We start from the raw sequence: 23,001 nt of genomic DNA on the forward strand, positions 1-23,001 counted from the left end.
TGCTATGAGGCAAGGAGCTCTGTGGCATTGCCTGTGGATAAGAACAGAACCACAGTTTCTCCCTGAGATGCCCTCAGCTCCCCTCTAAGTAGACAGTTGTGGTCCTTCTCTTGTGATATAAGTCTTACTGACCTGCAGTATCTCCCCACCCCCCAAATAGTTGATACTTAACAGGATTGTACTTTGGAGTGAAACCACTGGTTTACATTGAAAGTTAATATAAGAAATAATCTATGAAACTAGTTGCTGTGTTTTTTCTAAGGTTATTGTCTCCTATAAGGTCTGTAAGTTTCCATGGAGAAAATTTCTCGTGGAAAAAGAGAGTGTGTCTTGACTGGCTGATTGCCTTTTCTCTCCTAGGTACAAAACATCATGTTACTCTTGTCATCCTTATGAAGTTTAGATTCAAACTTGTGACCTCAAATGTATAATACAGGAGTTAGCAAACTTTATCTGTAAAAGGCCAGACGGTAAATATTTTCAGCCTTACAGGCCATATGGTCTCTGTCGAAACCACTCAGCTTTGCTATCGTAGTACAAAAGTAGCTGTAGACAGTAGAGAACGCATGTGTGTGGCTGTGTTCCAATAAAACTTTATTTATGGACATGGAAATTTGAACTTCATGCAATTTTCATGTGTAATGAAATATTTAAAAAAATTATTTCCAACCATTTAAAGATGTAAAAAACATTCTTACCTCTCAGGCCATATAAAAGCAGGCAATGGGATGGATTTGGCCCTGGGGCCAAAGTTTTTGACCCTTGGTACATTATGTACGGTTCCAATACATTCATTATATTTAATAAACATGTATGCTCAATTCCACCATCATGATCCCAAAGTCTTTATCATTTAAAATCTTAGACCAAAATATTCCATTTTTAAAACAAAAAGTAGATACAGGTGAATATTAGCTTGGGACATGGAGTTGGTGACCATGTTTAGGATGGATCTGAAAGTTATAAATGCTGTGGTTTGGGAACATGTCATTTAAATTATAGCTGAGCAGATGGAATTTGTTCTTAACTGGCTTTTCTTCCATTTTTGTTTATTGTCTGTTTTTACAGCTGAGGGTCTTCAAGTTAGCCAAATCCTGGCCAACTTTAAACACACTGCTTAAGATAATTGGCCATTCCGTTGGAGCCCTTGGAAACCTGACTGTGGTCTTGGCCATTGTGGTCTTTATTTTCTCAGTAGTTGGCATGCAGCTTTTTGGCTCTAAATTCAATTGCATAAAGAGTAATTCAAAGTCCCATGACCCTGCAGTCCCATGTTTACGACGCTGGCACATGGGGGATTTCTACCACTCCTTTCTGGTGGTATTCCGCATCCTCTGTGGGGAATGGATCGAAAACATGTGGGAATGTATGCAAGAAGCTAACCAAGCACTGTGCATTATTGTGTTTCTGTTGATCATGGTGATAGGAAAACTCGTGGTGAGTGTCTTAGTTTTGTTGTTGTTGTCATTGTATTAAATACATGGACTAAACAAATGCATTGACTTCTTTTATAACACTTCACTAGTGAAAATTGTTACTCTAAGTATAGTATTATAAATGTAATGTTATATAATATTTTAAAATCTGCATTTGAATTTTGTTTGAAGACAGTACGGTAAGCATGAAAGAAAACCTTGTCACGTAGTGCTCATAAAAATGTCCCAATGTCTATCCTACTCCAGGTGGTTATTCAGATCGCCATTGATTGGCCGAGGTAGGAGTTTTTGACTTAATTTGTTCAATAGATGTAAAGAGATGTCCACTGAGGAAGGTTTCTTGTTGTTTAAAAGAAGAAGGAGGAGGAGAAGGAAGAGGAGGAGGAGGAGGAAGGAGGGATGAGGAAAAAAAAGTAGTCCTTTTTCTTCCTCTGGACCTTTTATGACCGTGACTCTTGGTAGAACTGCAAACATTATACAACCATGAGAAGAACTAAACTAAGACAAAGTAAGCACTGAGGAAGATAGAGGGAAGGTGGAACAAACCTATTGTCGGGTCATAATTGGTCCCCTGTTTAAAACGTTTCAAATATCTTGTCATGTGACATTTTCTTACTGTGTAAGCTGCCCTGAGTCTGTTACTTGCAGCTGGAAACATGGCTATTTATGGAGAGGCTAATTAGGTGTACACCAGTGAGGGTATGAAGAGACAGGAGACAAACAGGGATACCTGAGCATAAGTTCTTCAGAACTGAGTTGGGGCTATCATGCAAATATAATTAGCAATCCACATAGAAATAAAATTAACTCTCCTAAATACCTAATAAGTGATGTTGATAGACAGTAAGAGATACGAAAGATCAGAAGGGCAGGGTATCACCCAAGGGAGTAGGAAGGGAGCACTAAGAAAGGCTTTGTGGGAGACACAGTACTTGAGAAGGGCACTTAAGATGCAAAGAGGACTTAGCAAATAGAGGAGAGCTTGAGCAAAGATTCGGACCTGGGAATTCTCCTGGTGAAGCTGAGGAAGAGTGACTAGACCCGTTAACACCCACAAGACACTTCTCCCAGAGAGCTGTATATGTTTGAGCTGGCGAGAGCCACAAACAAAAGAGATTAAAAAAAGCCTGCACAAGTATACCATCTCTCAAATTGTGCAGACAGGAGAGGACCTCCTAGCACAGCAGTCTTAGACATCAGACCCATATCCCTGTGGGCAATTCCAGAGAAAGTCCAACCTCATGATTCTGGCTGATCCCCAAGGAATATCCACTTTTGATTTTGCCACATGGTTTCGCCATTCAGCCTTACCCTGGCCAGGTTCTACAATATGTGCTGCTTACACGCAGACAGACTGGATATGTCTGTCTGCACCCTTTAACTTCAGTTTTTCTTTGGTCTTATCTTGATGTCCCTATTACTTCCTCAATCTTCTCTCCTTTTATTTATTTTACAGATGAACTTTCTTGGGAGGCAGAAGGACATAGAACTCTCATTTGATTTTGTTTTGGGTCTTGGGGAAAAGTTGTTGTGGAAACCTACTATATTCTTTCCTTTGCTAAATTTTTCATTCTCCTTATGTCCCCCCTCCCTTTGCCCCTTCCCAGGTACTCAACCTCTTCATTGCCTTGCTGCTCAATTCCTTCAGCAATGAGGAGAGAGATGGACACTTGGAAGGAGAGGTCAGGAAAACCAAAGTCCAGTTAGCCTTGGACCGGTTCTGCCGGGCTTTTTGTTTTGTCATATGCACTCTTGAGCATTTTTGTACCAAGTGGTGCAGGAGACAACATTTACCAAAGGAAGAAGAGGTGACAGAAGGCCCTGAGGCAGAGAGCAAAGGTGTCATTCCCCTGGTCACAGAGATGAGAAAGGGCCCAGAGACCTGGGAGGAGTTTGGTGTACTGACTTCCGCACCAAAGACCTTGAGTGTCGGGCATGATCGGACTTGGTTGGCCCCACTAGCAGAGGAAGAAGATGATGCTGAATCCCCTGGTGAAGATAAGGCACAGCCTATCACACAACCTGAGGCTGGAAAACAGGTATGAAGGTTCACACGTAGACTTAGAGGTTGTACAAAGCTAGAGTTGCCATAGGGCACTGGTGGCCTGCCCTGTTCTGAGCACTATGCAGAGATGATAAGGGTATAAAATGTGGCAGCTGCACATCCGGGGCTGGTTCTGATCATGGTCCTGCACATGTGGCACAGGTGGGCGGTGTCAGAGGAGTTCAGAGGGGAACACGATCAGAGTGGGCTGGGGCAACAGGGGAATCAAGTGCCTTTGGTTGAGCCCTAAAAGAAGTATAGAGTTTGAATTGGCTGAAAGGTGAGAAAGGGAGTGTGGAAGGTGAAATGAATAGCACAAAAAGAGATTTTGTTTCTTACGTATTGCCTACCACCCTGGGAAGGATCACTTAGCCATAGCCACTACCCCTGGTACTCGGAGGGGCAGTAGTAGTCTCTCATCTCTCAGCCTCCCTCTTCCTTCATGGAACCTCTGCCCTGCAAACTAGCTAGAGTAAGGGTGATCAGCACCCTGGTATTCTCAAGCTTTTGAACCTGGAATAGAGTCTCTGTCCTATGAGTAGAAACTGAATTGAAAAAGGAAATCCAACTTCTTGGCCACATTCACCAGAAATTTAGCCGCTTCAACTCAGAGTTGGAGGAGATGAGAAAAGTTGGTAACCTGCACCTTCTGGTGAGATACATATCTCTTGATTGGGAGCTGAGGGTAAAGGGAGCCCCATCTTCTTGGTCACATCTGCCTAGAGTGGAGCTTCTGACACACTGAGCTGGGGGTGGGAAGGAAGAGAGCAGATCATGGCTCAAGTGACATAGACTCCTGCTGTTATTACTGAAATGTGTAGTTTTTTTAGTAAATATTTCTTCATTTGCTGTATGCCCTTAGGACAATTTCCAGAAACTTAAATGATTTTTTACGAATACTTTCCACCACTTATGTTAATTTTCCTGTGGAGCATGTCTGCAGAGCTTCTTACTTTACTATCCAGGAAGCGAAATTCTGTATATCTTTTTTAAATTAAATTCTAAACTTGTTAATTTTCATGATGCTTTCAGATTACTATACTAATTTCACTTTTTTCTCAAGTAAATTCACCTCCCTGTAGCTAATTTTTGAGGGCTACTGGTTTTATGTTTGTCTCCTCATACATTTTGGAGTGTGAATTTGAAAGCTCATCTTTGTGGGACGATCTGTCCCTCTCTTTGCAGTCTAAGTTCTGTGGTATCTTTAATCGACCCTCCTAGAGGATCCATTTCAGAACTAAGTCTTGTATTGCCAACTTGGGATTCTTGTCTAATAGTGATACTAGGCATTTTGCAGATCCAGTCACTGAACCAGTGGCTCCCATTGCCCAGGTCTTGTTTCTGAGGCTGTGCTTCCTCCTTCCTCTCTAGGTTTGCAGCTTTGTATAATTGTAATCCCAAGCCTTGGCCACAGCTTCTTTTATTTGTTTATTTATTTTTAACATCTTTATTGGAGTATAATTACTTTACAATGGTGTGTTAGTTTCTGCTTTATAACAAAGTGAATCAGCTATACATATACATATATCCCCGTATCTCTTCCCTCTTGCGTCTCCCTCTCTCCCACCCTCCCTATCCCACCCCTCTAGGTGGTCACAAAACCACAGCTTCTTTTGACTTTCTCTCTTAAGTGCAAGAACTTCAACCCAGCCCATAGTTTCAAGCTTTGGACATAACTGTGGTTTCTTTCCTCACACGGGGCACTTTTATTCACCATTACCTGCTACATGCTTTAAATTGTTATTACTTTATATTTTTGTTCTGTGTCTGGTCCATAGATAATGTGTACCTGTTTATTGTGTGTATATGTTCAAAGGGGAAAAGTGTTCTTAAATCATGACCTTACAGTGTCAGATTCACAGGAACCCTCACATAGATTTTAGGATGAAACCTTTACTTAAGGTGTGACTTTGCATATATCCTTCTTGGATTTAGCTGCAGGTCATAAGACAAAATTTAGTTTTTATTTTTATGTTGTGATATATTTTCATATTTTCTTTATGTCTTTCAGTTACCTATTTTGCTAAGCCAACCCTCTGTACCCAACAGAGTAAAATATTATTTTCCTAGTTATTCTTCTAATATTTTTATACATCTGTTTTTATATCAGAATATCAAATGATTATGGATTTTAATTTTTACTGTATTCTGACATTGTAATATTTTTTCAGGGATAACTAATTATGCCAGTACCATTTATTAAACAATTTATTATTTTGCCATTGAATTGAAAGGCTACAGTAAGTTTCACCTCTTAATTATTTGGTGAATTTTGTATCCAAACCATATTGTTTTGATTATATTACTTATGAGTAAGTTTTGTTATCTGTTTCCTATAGTAGTGTTCCAGAATTATTTTATGTTGACTTTTTCCAGGATCAGTTTTCAAAAGTAAAGCGAAAAATGTTAATAATGTAATAATTTTCATGACAGACAGAAAACCAAATAGAATTCAAACTTGTTTCATCTCAAGTGAGATGTCCAGGAGGAATATTAATTCTACTCGGGGTTTCTCAGTGTCAGGCCAGTGAACTCCATCAGAAGACCAAGGAGCCCACCAGTCCAGGAGCTCAGAGTGTGGAAATGGACATATTCTCTGAAGGTGATCTTTATCTGTCGGTACAGAATCCCCGAAAGGTAATTTTCCCAGGGTGTTCCCAGAAGAAACATGGCTCATCCATACACCTTCTCCAACATAGCCACTGTGGAAAAATATCAAGATTAGTACAAGGCAAACTGCCAGAATTAGATCTTAAGCAAAGGTCTAGGCCAGGGTTTCTCAACCTCTCCACTGTGACATTTGGGACAGGATAATTCTGTGTTATGTGGACTATTCTGTGTATTATAGGGTGTTCAGCAGTACTCTGGCCTCTACCCACTAGATGCCCATAGCATCCCCCCATTGTAAAAATAAAAAATGTCTTTAGACATTGACAAACTGTCTCCTAAAGGGTAAAATCAATGACATTGCCAAAATGTCTACTGGAGGGTAAAATCAACGAGAAACACTGTTCTAGGCCTATAATTCTGGGAGTTGAGGTAGCTGACAGTTTCAGTCTCAGTAAAGTAGCATCCTTCTCATCACCTGGCTTCCATATTTGGGGTTAGTCAGCAGATCAGGTAAGAAGATTTAGAGGGAGGAAAAGGTTGAGGCACTGTGTCTTCATGTGCCTTATCTTTCATCAACCAAGGGAGAGCAGTTAGAGAATTCTTTCCTGAAGTCAGGGCTGGTCAGAACATTTAGGAAAGAACGCAACAAGAGGTATACTTTCTAGACACCCCTCATACCTTTGCCTAGCTAATTTCATGCATAAAAAGTCATAAAATAAGGTATTAGGTATTAACCATGGTGACAGAGGGTGTTGGAAAGTGATTCCCCCTTTCTTTGTTCTGATGTACAGAAGTCTGATGCTACGAGTGTGCTCTCAGAATGTAGCACCACTGGTCCACAGGATCCCTTTAGGCGGGTACTTGAAATGGTTCCCAAAAAGGAACCAGAGAGATGTTTGCCCAAAGGTAAGTGGCAGTATTCCTACATTCAGTTCATGGAATATTTGGGTGGGATTCTGTTATTTTTTGAAGATCTATGGTTTTGATAGATGCCTTCTTTCTGCTTCTACTGGAGACAAAAGTGAAGAGTCTTCCCTGGATTCTTGGGACCATTTCATGAAATTCTTTTTTTTTTTTTTTTTTTGCGGTATGCGGGCCTCTCACTGTTGTGACCTCTCTCGTTGCGGAGCACAGGCTCCGGACGCACAGGCTCAGCGGCCATGGCTCACGGGCCTAGACACTCCGCGGCATGTGGGATCTTCCCGGACCGGGGCACGAACCTGTGTCCCCTGCATCGGCAGGCGGACTCTCAACCACTGCGCCACCAGGGAAGCCCTCAGGAAATTCTTGATTTAGGTGGGGTCAACTTGTACAGCCCAAGTACCAGGGCAGAAAATCTAGAAAACTTTCCCAGAAAGCCCACTGGGCCGGTATTTTTGCCACTTGGTAGAGTTCCCAGTACATCAATTGTCAGGATGTACTAGAGGTCATAGACCAAGAGAACTTGACCATAAGTCTGGGGCTGACTACAGCCCTTGCCAGGCCCTCAGCTCATCTCTCAAGATTTTTCTCTGGGAGCAAGGGTCCAAGATAGTGGCGTAGGAAGTCCCTGAGCTCACCTTCTTCCATGGACACACCAACTCTACACCTACTTATAGAGCAGTTCCTCCTGAAAAAGACCTGAGGGTTGATTGAACAGCTACTGCACATAGAAAGACCACATAGAAACAGGTAGGAAAGACGGAGACATGGTATCCATGGGAATGCCACCCCAACTTAGTGACCTACAGTAGGAAGGAATATGGCTACGGGGCCAGAGCACAGACTCACCTACCTTGGGATGCAGCAAGAAAACAGCAGTTTAAAGGGCATCTAGACTATACTGGAAGGAAATCCATGTACTAACCCTAGAGCTTCTCCAAAATGAGCAGGGAAGTACTGGAGCCCTCTGTGGGGTCAGAGGCACCAGAGAGCACCTTTGTTTGTGTTACCCCTAGAACTCCCCCTAGCCCTCACTCACTCCAGCTCTAGCCACCCCACCAAGACAGCTTTGGCCTCAGCACTCCCCAGGGACTGACTCCAGCCCAAGCCCTCTCTAACCCCAGCTGTCCAGCCTGGGTGGACTTAGGAGGAGTGCTCCCCAGAGATTGCCCCTGGCAAGCTCCAGCCCCAGTTACCCTGCTAAAGCTGCCAGGTGCAAGCCATCTACACGGGATACTCACACACAAGTCCACTCCTTCGAGACCAAGATAGGTAGCTGTTTAACCTAGTTCATAGAAACAAAAACTGAAAGTCATAATGAGGAGATAGAGAAATGTATTCCAAATGAAACAGCAAAATAAAACCCCAGGAAAAACCCTAAAGAAACAGAGGTAAGTAATTTACCTAATAAAGAATTCAAAGAGATGATCATAAGAATTCTGACCAAACTAGGGAGGAAAATGAACTTCATTCCAGTAAGAACTTCAACGAAGACTTAGAAAATGTAGGAAAGAATTGAATAATACAATAATAATGCAATCCACACCAAGACACATTATAATTAAAATGTCAAAAATTTGAATCTATTGTGCCATTCCCTTTGCTCTGTAAAGTTTCTGCTGAAAAATCATCTGACAGTCTTATGGAGGTTCTCTTGTGTAAAGCTAGTTCTTTTTCTCTTGCTGCTTTTAAGAGTCTCTCTTTATCTTTAATTTTTTGACATTTTAATTATAATGTATCTTGGCATGGATCTCTTTGGGTTCATCTTGTTTGGGAACCTCTGTGCTCCCAATCTCCAAACTTGGATGTCTGTTTCCTTCCCCAGATTAGGGAAGTTTTCAGCCATTATTTCTTCAAATAAGTCTTTTGTCCTTTTTCTCCTTCTGAGGCCCCTATAATGCTAATGTTAGTATGCTTGATGTTGTCTCAGGGATCCCTTAAACTCTTCACATTTAAAAAAATTCTTCTTTTTGCTGTTCTGATTGGGTGATTTCCACTACCCTGTCTTCCAGATCACTGATTTCATTCTTCTGCATCCTCTAATCTGTTAATTCCCTCCAGTGCATTTTTCATTTTAGTTATTCTTCAGTTCTGATTGGTTCTTTTTTATATTTCCTATAGTTCTATATCTTTGTTGAATTTCTCACTGAGTCAGAACTGGCACATTATGACTCCTGTTCTGCTCTGTTGGCCAAATGTTGTCACATGGTTGAGCCCAGATTCAAGGGGTTGGAAAAAGACTCCACTCACATGGTGTGTCCAAGGAGGGGTGAAGAGTTGGGCTATTAATGCACATGTATTATAGACACTAATGATAGTGATGCTAATTCCTTGCAGGCCTGGATTGCTGCTCTCCATGCTGTACTATGGACAAGAGGAAGTTCCCCTGGATCATTTGGTGGAACCTGCGGAAAACCTGCTACCAAATAGTGAAACACAGCTGGTTTGAGAGCTTTATTATCTTTGTGATTCTGCTGAGCAGTGGGGCACTGGTAAATTATCATGTCTTGTTGGGGACATTGGGGATCAAGGCAGCTGGGTGGCTTCATTCTGACTTGGCCCCTCACTGGGCTGTGAATGTGGGGAGACCAAGAAGAAGTGGGATCTCTGCTGTTGTATCCCCTTAGGGGACAGGGTTTTGCACAACAAGTTCTGGAGGAATGCTACAACTGGGAAATCCCCAAGCCGAAGATGCTTTACCTGTGGGAAGGATGACCCAAATTGGCACTTTTTCTTTTTTCTTTCTTTCTTTCTTTCCTTCCTTCCTTCCTTCCTTCCTTCCTTCCTCCCTCCCTCCCTCCCTCCCTTCCTTCCTTCCTTCCTTCCTTTTCTTTCTTTCCTTTCTTTATATATTGGCTGCACCACACAGCATGCGGGAACTTAGTTCCCCTACCAGGGATTGAACCCGTGCCCCCTGCAATGGAAGTGTGTAGTCTTAACCATTGGACCATCAGGGAAGTCCCCAAATAGGCACTTTAAAGTGGCTATTGGAGTCTTGCCCTTGACTCCAAGTCTGTCCATCATTCATGGAGGATTTCTAGACATTTTCACTGTATCCTACACGTTTCCTCCTCTAGACGGCAATGCTCCTATTCTCTTTTTTTCTGAAGACCATAGTGCTGCTTTCTAAAAGGTAAAACATTAGGAGGAGAAGTCAACAGGGACCAGGTTAGGATATAAGTTGCCTTGGTATTTTTCACCACTCATGATCCCTTGAGAGGAGAGACAAAGAGATACCACTTTATGTGTATGACAGATCCTTCTAAATTGAGGTATGTTGTGATTTCCAGTGAGGTTTGGAAATAACTAAATCCACCAGCCTCCCTAGCCATATAGTCATTAACTCCTTTCTCCTCTCTCTTCTCACCTTGTAGTCCATCTTTCCTCCTCTGCACATATATCCTCACCTTGGGCAACAGTGTGTTCTCTCTTATCACCTACATGTTTCTCTCTCTCCCTCCCATTATGTTCTGTGTCTCCTCTTAAAATGGCCATAATATAAAACTAAATTCTCTTATTATTTGTCATGTCAAGTGAATGGAGTACTGAGCTATCCCTTATGGATTTAGAGTCACAGAACATTTCACAAGTTGCTAGGAGGGACAAGGACATGTCTTGTTCCTACACCCCTGCCTTCCTGGTTAGTGCTTTACACCTGTGTAATCTCTAGGTGAAAGGAGAAGAGCACACATGGGGGCCCACCAGAGCCTGTGATCAACAGACATCCCCATTTACCTGCTTACTGCAATATAAATTGTCCCTGAAACAAAAAAGAAAATTTCCCTAAGACCATCCCAGAGAACTCCCTTCATTAATTTTTATCGCTCACCCTGTAGGGTTCCCTGTAATCTTCTGGTGATTACATCTCACCAGCTGTCTACACTTCCAAAAGACAGCGTTCTTGCATTTATTCCACAAATGGTCATTGTTGTCTGCCACGCCCTGTGTTAGTCAGTAGAAAAGCAGTGGTGTTGTCACAAGGTCACAGACACACACCCCATGCACCGTGTGAGAAAACTTATAATCAGAAAAGTAGCAGAGGGCACACAATCCTCCTAGTCCTCATCTGCCTTCAGATGAGGCAAGCGTAGGCTGGGCAGTGATACTGAGCACACAATGCAGGGGGTTCCAGGAGAGGGACCCAGGCCCTGTTTCACTACACGTATTTATAGAGAAATGGAGACAAGAAACATCTAGTCCCTCACCACCGTATGTGGCATATGAACCAGCAGCCTCATATCACCTGGCAGCTTATTAAAAATGCAGAGTCTTAGGCCCACCCCAGGCCGGCTGAATCAGAACCTAAGTGATTTGGGGCTCATTAGAGTTTGAGAAGCTCTGATTTGGGCAACTACTTAATAATGGGAGCTTCCTGGATTAGGAAATGGCCTAGTTATATTATGGGAGCTTCCAAAGCTCAGTTGCTGATATCAGCCTGCTCTTCCATTGGGCAAACTCAGACCTGCTGAGCCAGCTTGTTGCTAAGTTTTCAAAATGAGAGAGGAAATGAGCTTCCAACACCACTCAGATATGTCTCTCCTCAAGAGGCAAACAGACAATCCCTGACCTTCAGGAGCTTGGAGGCTAGTAGGGAAGACAGATGGAGTCCAGAAAATTATAGACCAGGGCCATAGTGATACAGTCAGAGAAGCAGTGGGTGACATGGGGCCATGTAGGATGGCACCTAACCTATTCCTGTGGAAGAAGGACAGTTTCCTATAGAAGATATAAGCTAAGCTGAGATCTTAAATGCTGACCAGGAGCCAGTGGGGCAGAGGAGGAGATGAAGGGCCTTCTTCAGTCAAAAGCCCACTTGGGGGTTGGAAGTGAGACTGTTTTATTCTTTATTCTTTTTCCCTAGGGTTGTGGGACTGTGGGATTACCTTAGTCCCTGACAGCAGGGCTGATTTCTTTCTTGCCTTCATTTGGCATTGCCTGCCAAATGACTTGGCAGGTTTAGTACCTCTTCTCCCTTTTCTTTCATCCTCAATAACAATGTAAAGACCAAAAGGACAGCTTACACCCTAGTAATATAGGCCCTGAAGAGTCACACGCACACATACTTCAGGTGAAGGAAGTTTGGATGTAGCATGGAAAAGCGTCTCTCCAAAAGCTTGGATATCTAATTTTCATAAATCACACTTAATGAAATTTAATATTCAAAGTAATTTACATTGGGAGCTCTAGCCCACTGCTTCCCAAACTTTTGCAAATCATGGTTCACATACAAAATGATCACATCTGTAGGGAACACTGGGGTAACGGATAATGCTGTTTGTGGTGGAAGATGATGAGCCTCAGGGTTGGCAGGATCCAGAGTGTGGGCTAAGGTGTTTGGACTTGATGTTATAAGCAACAAAGAGCCACTGAAATAGAGCCATCCAGGTAACTAGGGGGATGAGAGAGATGGTGTATGCCACTGGGAGGTTCTGGAAAAGTTGGCAAGATATTGTTGGCAAGAGTTGAAAGGATTAGGAAGACCAGGAAATAATGTGGTGAAGATTTTTTTTTTTTAGATTTTTTAAAAAAATATTCCAGGAGCCAGTGATGAGAGCCTGGGGAACTATAGTGGCAACAGAAATCTAGAAATAGGATTTTCCTTCTTCTGGTTTTACTTACTCAAGGAATTTTTTCTATTGGAAAAGTTCAGCCTTAATACCTTTTGTACAAAACCTTGTCACCAAGAGAGGTACTAGTTTATTCAAATAAGGAAGAAAAATAAAAGTTACAGTCAGCAAAGAGTTCAGCTTGGCCTATGGATGTGCTTTGTCATTTCAGGTATTTGAAGATATTTACCTTGGTACACAACCCAAAATCCAAAAAATACTTAATTGTACTGACAGTATTTTCACATACATTTTTATCTTGGAGATGGGTCTGAAATGGGTGGCCTTTGGATTTAGGAAGTATTTCACCAGTGCCTGGTGCTGGCTCGATTTCATCATTGTGATTGTAAGTTTACCATCTCTGTGTCCCATGCAGGTGGGGGTTGAGGGGTGGGTGGGTAGGGGTGGAGGAGGGGATCACATGGGAGCTGCTTTTCCTGTGTGCCTTATATGAGTGCCTCTCCAAAATATTTTTCTTCACATTCATCCATCAGCAGTCCAGCCTTTCCTCGTTCCCATTCCTCATATGCTGCATCTCATACGCTCACCACCTCAACCCTTTCCATGATAGTACTCATTCACTTCTCTCCATAAGCACTGCTTATGTCTGATGTAAATCTAGGATAACTTTGCATATTCTCTACTTTTACTTCTCCTTCCAACTTTTCATTTCTTTTCAAAACTTCTCAAAGCAGCTCAGCAGCGAGCAGATTAGACTGGTCTCCGTCTTAATTGTCAAGCAACAAAGAGGATTATTCACATACATTTTTTCATTTAATCTGAACAACAATGTTCCAAGTTAAGCAGACCTATATATCACCTACCATATTACAGACAAGGAAACCTGAAGCTCAGAGGGTTAGCAATTTGTTTCAGGTGAAATTGGAATTCACACTTTGGTCTGTATGATGCTAAGGCCAGTAGTAGTAACAGTAGATCACATTTTTCCACTGTTTTCTCTGTACCAGAGAAAGCAGTACTTTGCCATATGCCTCATATGCATTCTGTCTTTTAGTTTTCACAGCCTTTCCGTGTGGTAGTTATTGTTATTTTTCCCAGATACAAAGGAGTAAACTAAGTCATAGAGAGGCTAAGAAACATGTTCAAGGTTGCCCAGCTAGAAGTGATGGAGGTGAGACTCAAACCTAGTAAGCCTCACTCCAAAGCCCTTGATTTTAACATCTATCTATATCCTTGCTACCATGACCTAATTTGTTAGACTTTGTCCCTGCTATTTAAGGAAGTAGATATGACAAATGCATAGCATAAGCCGTGTGGTCAGCACACCACACTGGAGAGCCATAATTTTGTTGGTGGGCACAAATAAGCCGTGTGGTTCAGGAATTTCAGAAAAGCATCAGTGCCATTGGAGCTCCAACACAAGCAACCCCGTGATCATCAGGTCGATCCCTATGAGTTTCCAGAGTGCTAATCACTCTATACCCATTATCTTATTAGATTATAGTGAAAAATGCATAAGACAATGGAAAGATTATTGGTATTTCTGATCTAGGACCTGTGGTTTACTGGCCTAAACTTAGGAGACTGATTCTAAATCTTCTTTGTTTACTCTCTTTCTGTGTAACCTCAAGCAAAGTGCTTGAAGTTTTGACATAAATTTTCATATGGGTAAAAATGAGAGTGTAGATGCTAAATTGCCCAAATTTGACCAGATACAAAATTGAAAACATAAATCTAACAATAGCCATTTAAATATCAAAACAGTAGTTGAATACCACACTTCCAAAAAGGATATTAGGCCCAGGTGGTTTTGAAAACAAGTTTAGCAAACTTCCAAGGAGCAGTGGCTATAGACTAAATGTTTGTGTCCCACCCCTGCTCCAAATTTGTATGTTGAAACCTAATCTCCAGTGTTTTGGTGTTTGGGAGGTGACTAAGACATTTATTCCTGAACCCTCATGAATGGGATTAGTGATCTTATAAAAGAGACCCCACAGGGTTTTCTCACTCCTTCTGCCATGTGAAGACAGGGAGAAGATGGCTGTCTATGAACCAGGAAATAGGCCCTCAACCAGACACTGACTGCCAGCATCTTAATCTTGGACTTCCCAGCCTCCAGACTGTGAGAAATTTCTGTTGTTTATACATCCAGGCTATTGTATGGTATTCTGTTATAGCAGCCTGAACTGACTAAGGCGAGCAGTTAACTCCAACTTTGTTTAAATTGTTACAAAGAACAGAAAAAGAGGGGAGGCTCACAAACTTATTTAATGAGACAAACATAAAGTTGACAACGAAATGAATGGAACAGAAATGAGTAGAGCAAGAAAAGAAATAATCCTGTAAATATATATCTCTATAAATCCCAGAGAAAGCACTCAGTAAGTGTGGTCCGGGGCTTCCCTGGTGGCGCAGTGGTTGAGAGTCTGCTTGCCGATGCAGGGGACACGGGTTCGTGCCCGGTCCGGGAAGATCCCACATGCCGCGGAGCGGCTGGGCCCGTGAGCCATGGCCGCTGAGCCTGCGCGTCCAGAGCCTGCGATCCGCAACGGGAGAGGCCACAACAGTGAGAGGCCGGCGTACTGCAAAAAAAAAAAAAAAAAAAAAAAATAAGCGTGGTCCACTATTACTATTATCAGCCTTAGCATCATACAGACCCAATTCCATGTGAAACAAGTTGCTGATCCTCTGAGCTTCAGGCTTCCTTATCTGTAACGTGGTAGTGATGTACAACACTGCCTAATTCAGGGCATTGTCGTGCGGATTAAATGAGAGAGAGTGTATGTGAATACTCCTTTTATGTTGCTTGTTACTCAAGATTATATAAAATGATCTTTATAATTGTGGAGTAAGAAAATGCAAACACAACCACAAATACATACGTACATACATATAGACATAAGTTTACCTATTTCAAAATGTAAAACTTTTTTTTTTGTTCAACAATACCATAATTATAGTTAAAGACAGGCTAGACCCTGGAGACAGTATTTGCCATATACATAACAGATAGTTATTGTCTACAGTGTGTAAATACTCCCTACAGATCAACAAGAAAAAGACAACCCAGTGTAAGAATGGGAGGATGAAAATAGGCAATTCAGAGAAGGAGCTCAAGTTGCTAATAAATGTATAAAGAAATACACACTAGTCATATCACCAGTTAGCACAGAAGTGCATATTAAAATGAGACACTTCTTTTTACTCATCAGATAGACAAAAGTTTTTAAGTTGGATAATATCTAATATGAGAAAAATTTAGGAAAATGGAATTTTTAGTCACTGCTAACTATCGTACAGTTTGTGGAAAGTTTTGCACTCTTAAGTAAAATTACAAATGAGCCCAATTTACAAACCCAGAAATACCACTTCTAGTTATACATTTAAGGAAAACTTTTGTGTATGTACCCAGGAAAAATGCACATGTCTGTCCAGTTTGCTATTGTTCATAGTAGCAAAGAAATGGAAATAATTTATATATTCACTAAGAGGGAATGAGTTAATAAAATATGAATATTTATATGCTGTAATATTTCATAACAGTTAAAAGGAGCAAACCATGAGAATATATATCAACATGATAGGAATCTCAAAAACATAGTGTGGAGTGATAAATGCAAATTAGGTAGAAATAAAATAAAACTAGTGAAGACTTCCCCCCTGGAAGAATGCCATAGAGTGGGAAAGAATGTGGATGTTTTTATGTTTGTGTGTCTCATCAATGTCTCCCAATTGGTGGAACAGAGACTGGGGGTGAAGTTCCAGGCGAAAGGGTGTACAATGCCCCTCTAGGAACATCTTCCCCACCCATGGTAACAGTCATTTAGTAAAGCCAGAACTGCTAAGCTTTGCCATCCTTTTCCCTCTGGCTAGGAACAAAGTAGGTGTATTTGTGGAAAAGCTGATTAAATAGGTCTCCCAACAGGCAATGCTGTCACAAACAAAAGAACAAAAACACCTACTTGAAAAAACCATTATAAATAAACACATTTTGAATTGGTGGTGATTTTTTAAAGTTGGTTACAAATTTTAAAATCTGGTTATTCTGTCATATTCACTCAATTTCTCTCAATTTGCAAATATTTTACTTTTACAATGAGATTGACAGGATAATTCACTTCCTGTCATGCTGAGCCACTCCCCTTCTAAGCTGAGCCTCTGAAGGGTCTGCATAATCAATAAGAATGGCTGAAGATCTGCAAATAGTGGCCTTCAGCTTAAGCTCAGCAGGTTTGTTGAGTTTTAAGTTAGTGTATTTACGGAGTTTTCCAATCCTCAGTCCTCTCCCATAGGGAAGAAGTACGTTAGGAGAGAAAATTGGATTTAATTCTCCAAATGGGAGCTATTTGAATGGAGGGAAATATTAGCAAACAAAGAATTATTTCTTCATAACTTGATTTTGGTATCATTTCAAACATATGGAAAAATTGCAAGAAGTAGTGTAAAGAATCCCTTATACTCTTCCCCCAGATTCACCAATTGTTAGCATTGCAGCCCATCTGCCTTATCATTTTTTCTATTTTTTTCCCCCTAAACTGCTTGAGATTAAGTTGCAGGCATCACACTCCATTAGCCCTCAACATTTCAGTGTGTATTTCCTAAGAACAAGGATATTATCTCACACAGTCACAATACAGTTATCAAGGTTAGGAATTTAACATGATCCAATACTAAAACCCACATCCATTTTCAAATTTTCTCAATTGTCACAAGGTTCTTTATGGCTAATTCACCCTACCCACACACCATCACCTTTCCCCCCACTGCAATCCAGGATCAAACTCAGGACCTCACATGACTTATCATTGTCATGTCTCTTTGGTTTCCTTTAATTCACAACAGTGTCTCAGCTTTTCTTTGTCTTTCATCAAGCAAAAGCAAATCGTGTAAATGCATTGTTCTCACCCATATGGGCTGTAGCTTTACCAGGCAAGGAGGAAAATAGCCTCTCACCTGCCGTCCCCTTCCAGCAGGGTCTGGCTGGTTTCTGTGTCTGGATAATCCACTGTGGGCACAATGAGTTTGCCTCTCAGAAAGACAGCTCTTAATCCCCACTGGGTTCTCTGGGCACCAAGTCAGGTGCACTACCTGTGGCTTCTTTTCCCACCAGGTCTCTGTGACCAGTCTCATCGACTTAAAGGTCTTGAAGTCCTTCCGGATTCTGCGAGCGCTGAGGCCTCTGAGAGCACTGTCCCAGTTTGAAGGAATGAAGGTATGTTCTTCAGATGGATGGGAGGAAAGTCAGCTAGCAGGGAAAGGCAGAGAAGCCAACTGCTCTTCTTGGGCTGGGCTTCCCTTCAATTGCCAAGCTTTTCCTGGACTCCTTCCCATCCAGCCCACTGCTTAGAATTTCAGAGATGGAGAAAAGTCTAAGATACAGTCTTCACCTAAAAGTGCTTCTGTGACAGCCAAGATGGGCTCTGGCTTCCCTTCAATCCTAGGGTAGGTGTCCCATAAGTCTCGTAACACCATCATCAGAGGACACTTCTCAAGTGATCCTGTGGCAACAGAAAGGACCCATTATGTATGGAGCTGAGAGCAGGGCTTGCCGTGGGGTGTGGGTTCGGGGCTGGAATGTAAAGACGGGGCTCCAAGGAATCCAGCCCCACACGTTAGGCCCATCCTGGGAAGATCAAGAGCTTTTTGAGTCTCACACGTCTATTATATTTTTCTTCTGTTTTGCTTCCTTAAGGTGGTAGTTAATGCTCTCATAGGTGCCATACCTGCCATCCTGAATGTTTTGCTTGTCTGCCTCATTTTCTGGCTCATATTTTGTATCCTGGGAGTAAATTTGTTTTCTGGAAAATTTGGAAGATGTGTTAATGTAACAGATGGAAACTCAGTTATAAATTACAACATTGTTGCAAACCGGAGTCAATGTGAAAGTGGAAATTTCTCCTGGTTCACCCTGAAAGTCAACTTTGACAATGTGGGAATGGCTTACCTGGCGCTGCTGCAAGTGGTAAGCGCTGTGGGTTTGTTTTTCACTCTGGGGAAAGAAACCTTAAAAGAATCATAAACCATTTCTCAGCTAATAAAAATACAGAGACTCTATTGAGATAAGAGAATCAAATCCCAGTTTCTCACATGGGAGCTAATGCCCTCTGGAATTGTTCCGCACCGAGCATCTCCAACCTTATTTTCTACTGAGCCTCAACCCCCAGGCGATATCCCATAAGGGTCTGGACCTCTCACTCTGTCCTAAATGGTGCCTTGCTCTCCTGAGCTCCAGCCAGAGAGGCGTAGAGCCTCAGATGCTAAGCCATTCCATTAGTAACAGTTCCCTGTGGGAAGTCAGTCTCAGGTTAAATCGTGGTTGCAAGGTTTTGGACAGATAGTGCAAACAGATGTGGAATCAGGAAAGAGCCTTAATCAGGCTCTTTGCAGCAGTTGGTTCATAGCTTCTTTAGCAATTTTTAAGGCAGAAATTTTCTCTTGTTTTTAAACTTTTTGTCTTGTGAAAATGAAGAAAAAAAAATCCAAGACATCTATCCTTGAATTTCCTTCTGCTGTTCTTTTATGCGGACATTCTGTCCTGGAAGGGTGGGACATTGTCTTATGTACATCTGCCCACTGGACTTGTGGCTTTTGTATGGCACTTGTCTGTTGATGGCAAGTCTATAATTACGTTCATGTTCCTCTGCTTTCATTGCAGGCAACATTTAAGGGCTGGATGGATATTATGTATGCAGCTGTTGATTCCAGAGGGGTGAGCTTGTGTTCTACCATGTTCTAGAGTGCTAGGATCAAATCAGGAGTATCATGACTACATGGACAGCCCAGAACTTCCTGCATCATAATTCCAGTGGCCAGGATTCTTTGCCTTGTTTTCATTAGGACAAACACTATGAAACAGGGATTAAAAGGATTCTTATTCATCCTCCTATGAGTATTACATCCTAGCATGCTACAAAGTCAAGTCCTCTTTCTCCATACTGACCACTCATGTAGGAGGTGGAGCCAGAAGCAACAGAATCACAGGATGCCTTGATTTTCCTCTCTCACCTCCTCTTCAAGTGAGTGGAAAGGCAGAAGCCAAATTTCAAAGGGTACCTGCTCTTGACTGTGGGAGAGAGAACCTTAAGATTGGACTAGGTCTGAGCAAGAGACCCTTCAATGGCTCCAGGTTCCCCAGAGAATAAGGGGATTTCTAGTAATTGCCAACTGTCAAATTATAGTTAAATAAAAAGTGATCATGGATTCCGAAGGTTAGAAGAGTACTCAGCAAAATAGTCCATTTCTATTTCCCAGTTGGGAAAATTGAGGAATAGAAAGGAAGAGTGTTGCCCAAAGTCATAGTGAGAGCAAATGGTTGAATCAAGAATGGAATCAGCATTGTTTATTTTTTCCTACCATCACACACATATGTGTTATTGTTTGAGAGTATACAGAGTTGATGCCTGGCACATAGTAGATGTTCAGTACAGCTGGTAGTAGCAGTAGAGGTGATATGAATAGTGATATAGTAGTAGTAGAGGCAATTTATAACAAAGGAAATATTTAAAAATATTAATATGCTTATTTTTTTGTCTATATGAATATATGAACTTCACCTCAGTTTACCTTAGACATCCATCTGCCATGAGGTGGAGCTAGGGGATAGGGAAGAGATCTTATGTATGACAGAAGAAGTATATGTCTTATATATGTTCCTTGAGTGAATGATGGGTGGGTGGAGGTGTGTGGAGGTGTGCCTGACCTGATGTGGTCCTGGGATATCCTAACTGGTGTGTGCTAGTATAATGGCCTTTGTCTGTGTAGTCACAGAGCATCCTACTGTTCTCAAATATCGAAGCTGCAACTGGTGAAACCATGGGCCTTTCTCCTCCTTCAACTCCTCCTAGCCTCAAACACTGACTCTCTGCCATATCCTTCATATGGTCTCCTGGCTCAGCAGTCTACTCCCACCCCTTACTATGAAGCCCACAATGGCAGGCATATGGCTGTCAACCCCACGTCCAAGCCACGAGAACTAAAGAAGGTTCAAGAGACCGCTGTCTGCCCAATTATGCTACTCCAGTCTCTTAAGTCATCCTGCCTGCCCAACGTATCCCAGGCCTTCCCAGCAGTAGTTTTCCCTTTGAAAAATACCAAAGTTGAGGCAGAACACACATTCTTTGCTCTCCATGTTCCCCTCGATTTACTGGGCCCCAAGCCCCCTCTCCAAACCCAAAGAAGGGAAAATCAGGACACACATCTCACAGCTCCGATGTTCTCTCTCTCTCTGTTTCTCTTTCTGACAGTTCCCTGGGTACAAGTGAGGTGATCCTTTCTGTGTTCCTCTTTCTGTCTGAACCTCCCTTTGCAAGATGATTAGCCTGCTGCATAATCTTGTTTTCAATGTCAGATACTGAATATTAATGCTTCTTTCCATTACATTGTTTCTAGACTAAATGCCTATCCTTAATTCAAACAAGTAGATGCTTCCAGCCAACTGGGACTAAGGTCAGGTACTCTTCAAGGCAAAAGAGAAAAATAATTGTTTCAAATATTTACCTCTAATACACTAGTCTGTATGGTGGGTTTTGAAAAACAAGTATCATGAGTACATTCAACACAAAACAGAGCTATCAACATTCATCTCTATCTTTGAATGTGATCAGGGGAAAGAAAACAGAGATGCTCCTGCCACCTATCCCCAAAATGAATAAAACCAATGACCATGTGAAGATCTTGGACGCTTTTGGTCATGCCTTAAGCTAGGGGAGCTTGATTATAGTCCATTCTTGTCCATTCTAGAGCTTGATCATTCATCCACTCATTCAATGTGTGTGGAGAACCTACATGTCACAAGCTATGCCAGGCACTAGGAATTCAAGAGTGACAGGATGCAAGCACAGGCTAAATACAGTAGTGAGCCCTGTTTGAAGGATACAGCCTTTCAACAAGGGTTGGTAGTCAATCTCCTGAAGTGAACATGTCCCTTCTCTGGTGGATATCTCCAATCTGGCTCCCTCCAATTATGGGTCCATATGGACATCCTAGAGACCTTTTCAAAGGACACATATGATCATGCCACTCTCCTCCCTCACAACCCTTCAATGATTCTCCATTACTTAGAAGGAAAAGCCTAATCCTCCACCACACCCCCTCCCCACTGTATGGTACCACTCAAGCTGTGCCGGGGGAAGCTGAAAGAGGAGAGAGGGGCTCCCCGCAGGGCCACGGCTGACTGGAGGAGGCTGAGTGGTTAATGCAGCTGCTACCAGGCAGTTGAGATGGCTCATGTTTTTCTCCAGTAATTGTTTTCTTCTCTCATTTAAAAAATCCCTAACAGGAAGGACAACAGCCAAGGTTTGAGGAGAACTCATTAATGTATGTTTACTTCATAGTTTTTATCATCTTTGGCTCATTCTTCACTCTGAATCTCTTTATTGGTGTTATTATTGACAACTTCAACCAACAGCAGAAAAAGATAAGTATGGGGGTTGTCCTGATTTGGTATTTTTACCTGTCTTCTCCAAAGAGCTTGAATGGAGCATAAATCTGTTCTAAATTGTTGTGCAAAGTAGCCTTTATCATCTGCATGAGAACAAAGAGGGAGCCTCCTGGAGAAGAGTCTTGAGGATATGGCTGGAAAGGAACTAAAACAGCTGGGTTTTATTAAATCATTGTTTTTATTCTCCACTCTACCCTCTTAAACAAAGGAACTCTAATAGAAAAATAATTACCAGGATTAGTATTTATGTCATATTTTTGTAGCCTTTCAAGCGTACCCTGTTATCCAGGATAAAAAGAGTACAAATGATTCCCGACTTAGGATGGTTCAATTTACACGACTTTAGCTTTATGATGATGCAAAAGTGATACTCACTGAGTAGAAACTTTACTTCAGATTTTGAATGGTGATCTTTTCCTGGGCTAGAGATATGCAGTACAATACTCTCTTGTGACACTGGGTAGCAGCAGCCACAGCTCCCAGTCAGCCACGCACTCACTGAGGGTGAACAATCGATATATACCTACAACATTCTGTATCCATACAACCATTCTGTTTTTCACTTTCAGTACAGTATTCAATAAATTACATGAGGTATTCAACACTTTATTATAAAATAGGGCTTGTGTTACGTGAGTTTGCCCAACTATAAGCTAAAGTAAGTGTTCTGAACGTGTTTAAGGTAGGCAAGGCTAAGCTATGATGTTCAGTAGGTTAAGTGTATTAAATGCATTTCAACTTACAATATTTTCAGCTTACAATGAGTTTATCAGGATGTAACACCATTGTAAGTACAGGAAAATCTGTAAACGCTCCTTTTTCAGTAAACTTGTGTCTTGCCTCTCAACACCCAAATCTCAGCAGATTTACTGAACTTACTTGGAAAGAAGATGGTTGGGGAAGAGACAGGTTTTTTTAGGGAGTTTTTTTCCCCACGCATTGTAACAACAGATATTTATTTTTCTGATTCTACAATCTATAGGA

At 41.7% G+C, this 23,001-nt stretch overlaps 1 protein-coding gene across 1 annotated transcript in view; it reads left to right on the plus strand.

Moving 5' to 3' along the window:
- SCN11A (sodium voltage-gated channel alpha subunit 11) overlaps positions 1-23,001 on the plus strand; it is an 86,034-nt gene that overhangs the window by 41,503 nt on the left and 21,530 nt on the right. The window contains exons 16-25 of the mRNA XM_079933140.1: positions 1,069-1,437; positions 3,044-3,475; positions 5,998-6,117; positions 6,882-6,996; positions 9,349-9,503; positions 12,790-12,963; positions 17,689-17,790; positions 18,271-18,540; positions 19,234-19,287; positions 21,856-21,997. Coding sequence (XP_079789266.1) covers positions 1,069-1,437; positions 3,044-3,475; positions 5,998-6,117; positions 6,882-6,996; positions 9,349-9,503; positions 12,790-12,963; positions 17,689-17,790; positions 18,271-18,540; positions 19,234-19,287; positions 21,856-21,997 — 1,933 coding nt within the window. The remainder of the gene's footprint in view (positions 1-1,068; positions 1,438-3,043; positions 3,476-5,997; positions 6,118-6,881; positions 6,997-9,348; positions 9,504-12,789; positions 12,964-17,688; positions 17,791-18,270; positions 18,541-19,233; positions 19,288-21,855; positions 21,998-23,001) is intronic.

This window comes from Stenella coeruleoalba (genome assembly GCF_951394435.1).
Source record: "Stenella coeruleoalba genome assembly, chromosome: 10".
Classification (NCBI taxonomy): domain Eukaryota; kingdom Metazoa; phylum Chordata; class Mammalia; order Artiodactyla; family Delphinidae; genus Stenella; species Stenella coeruleoalba.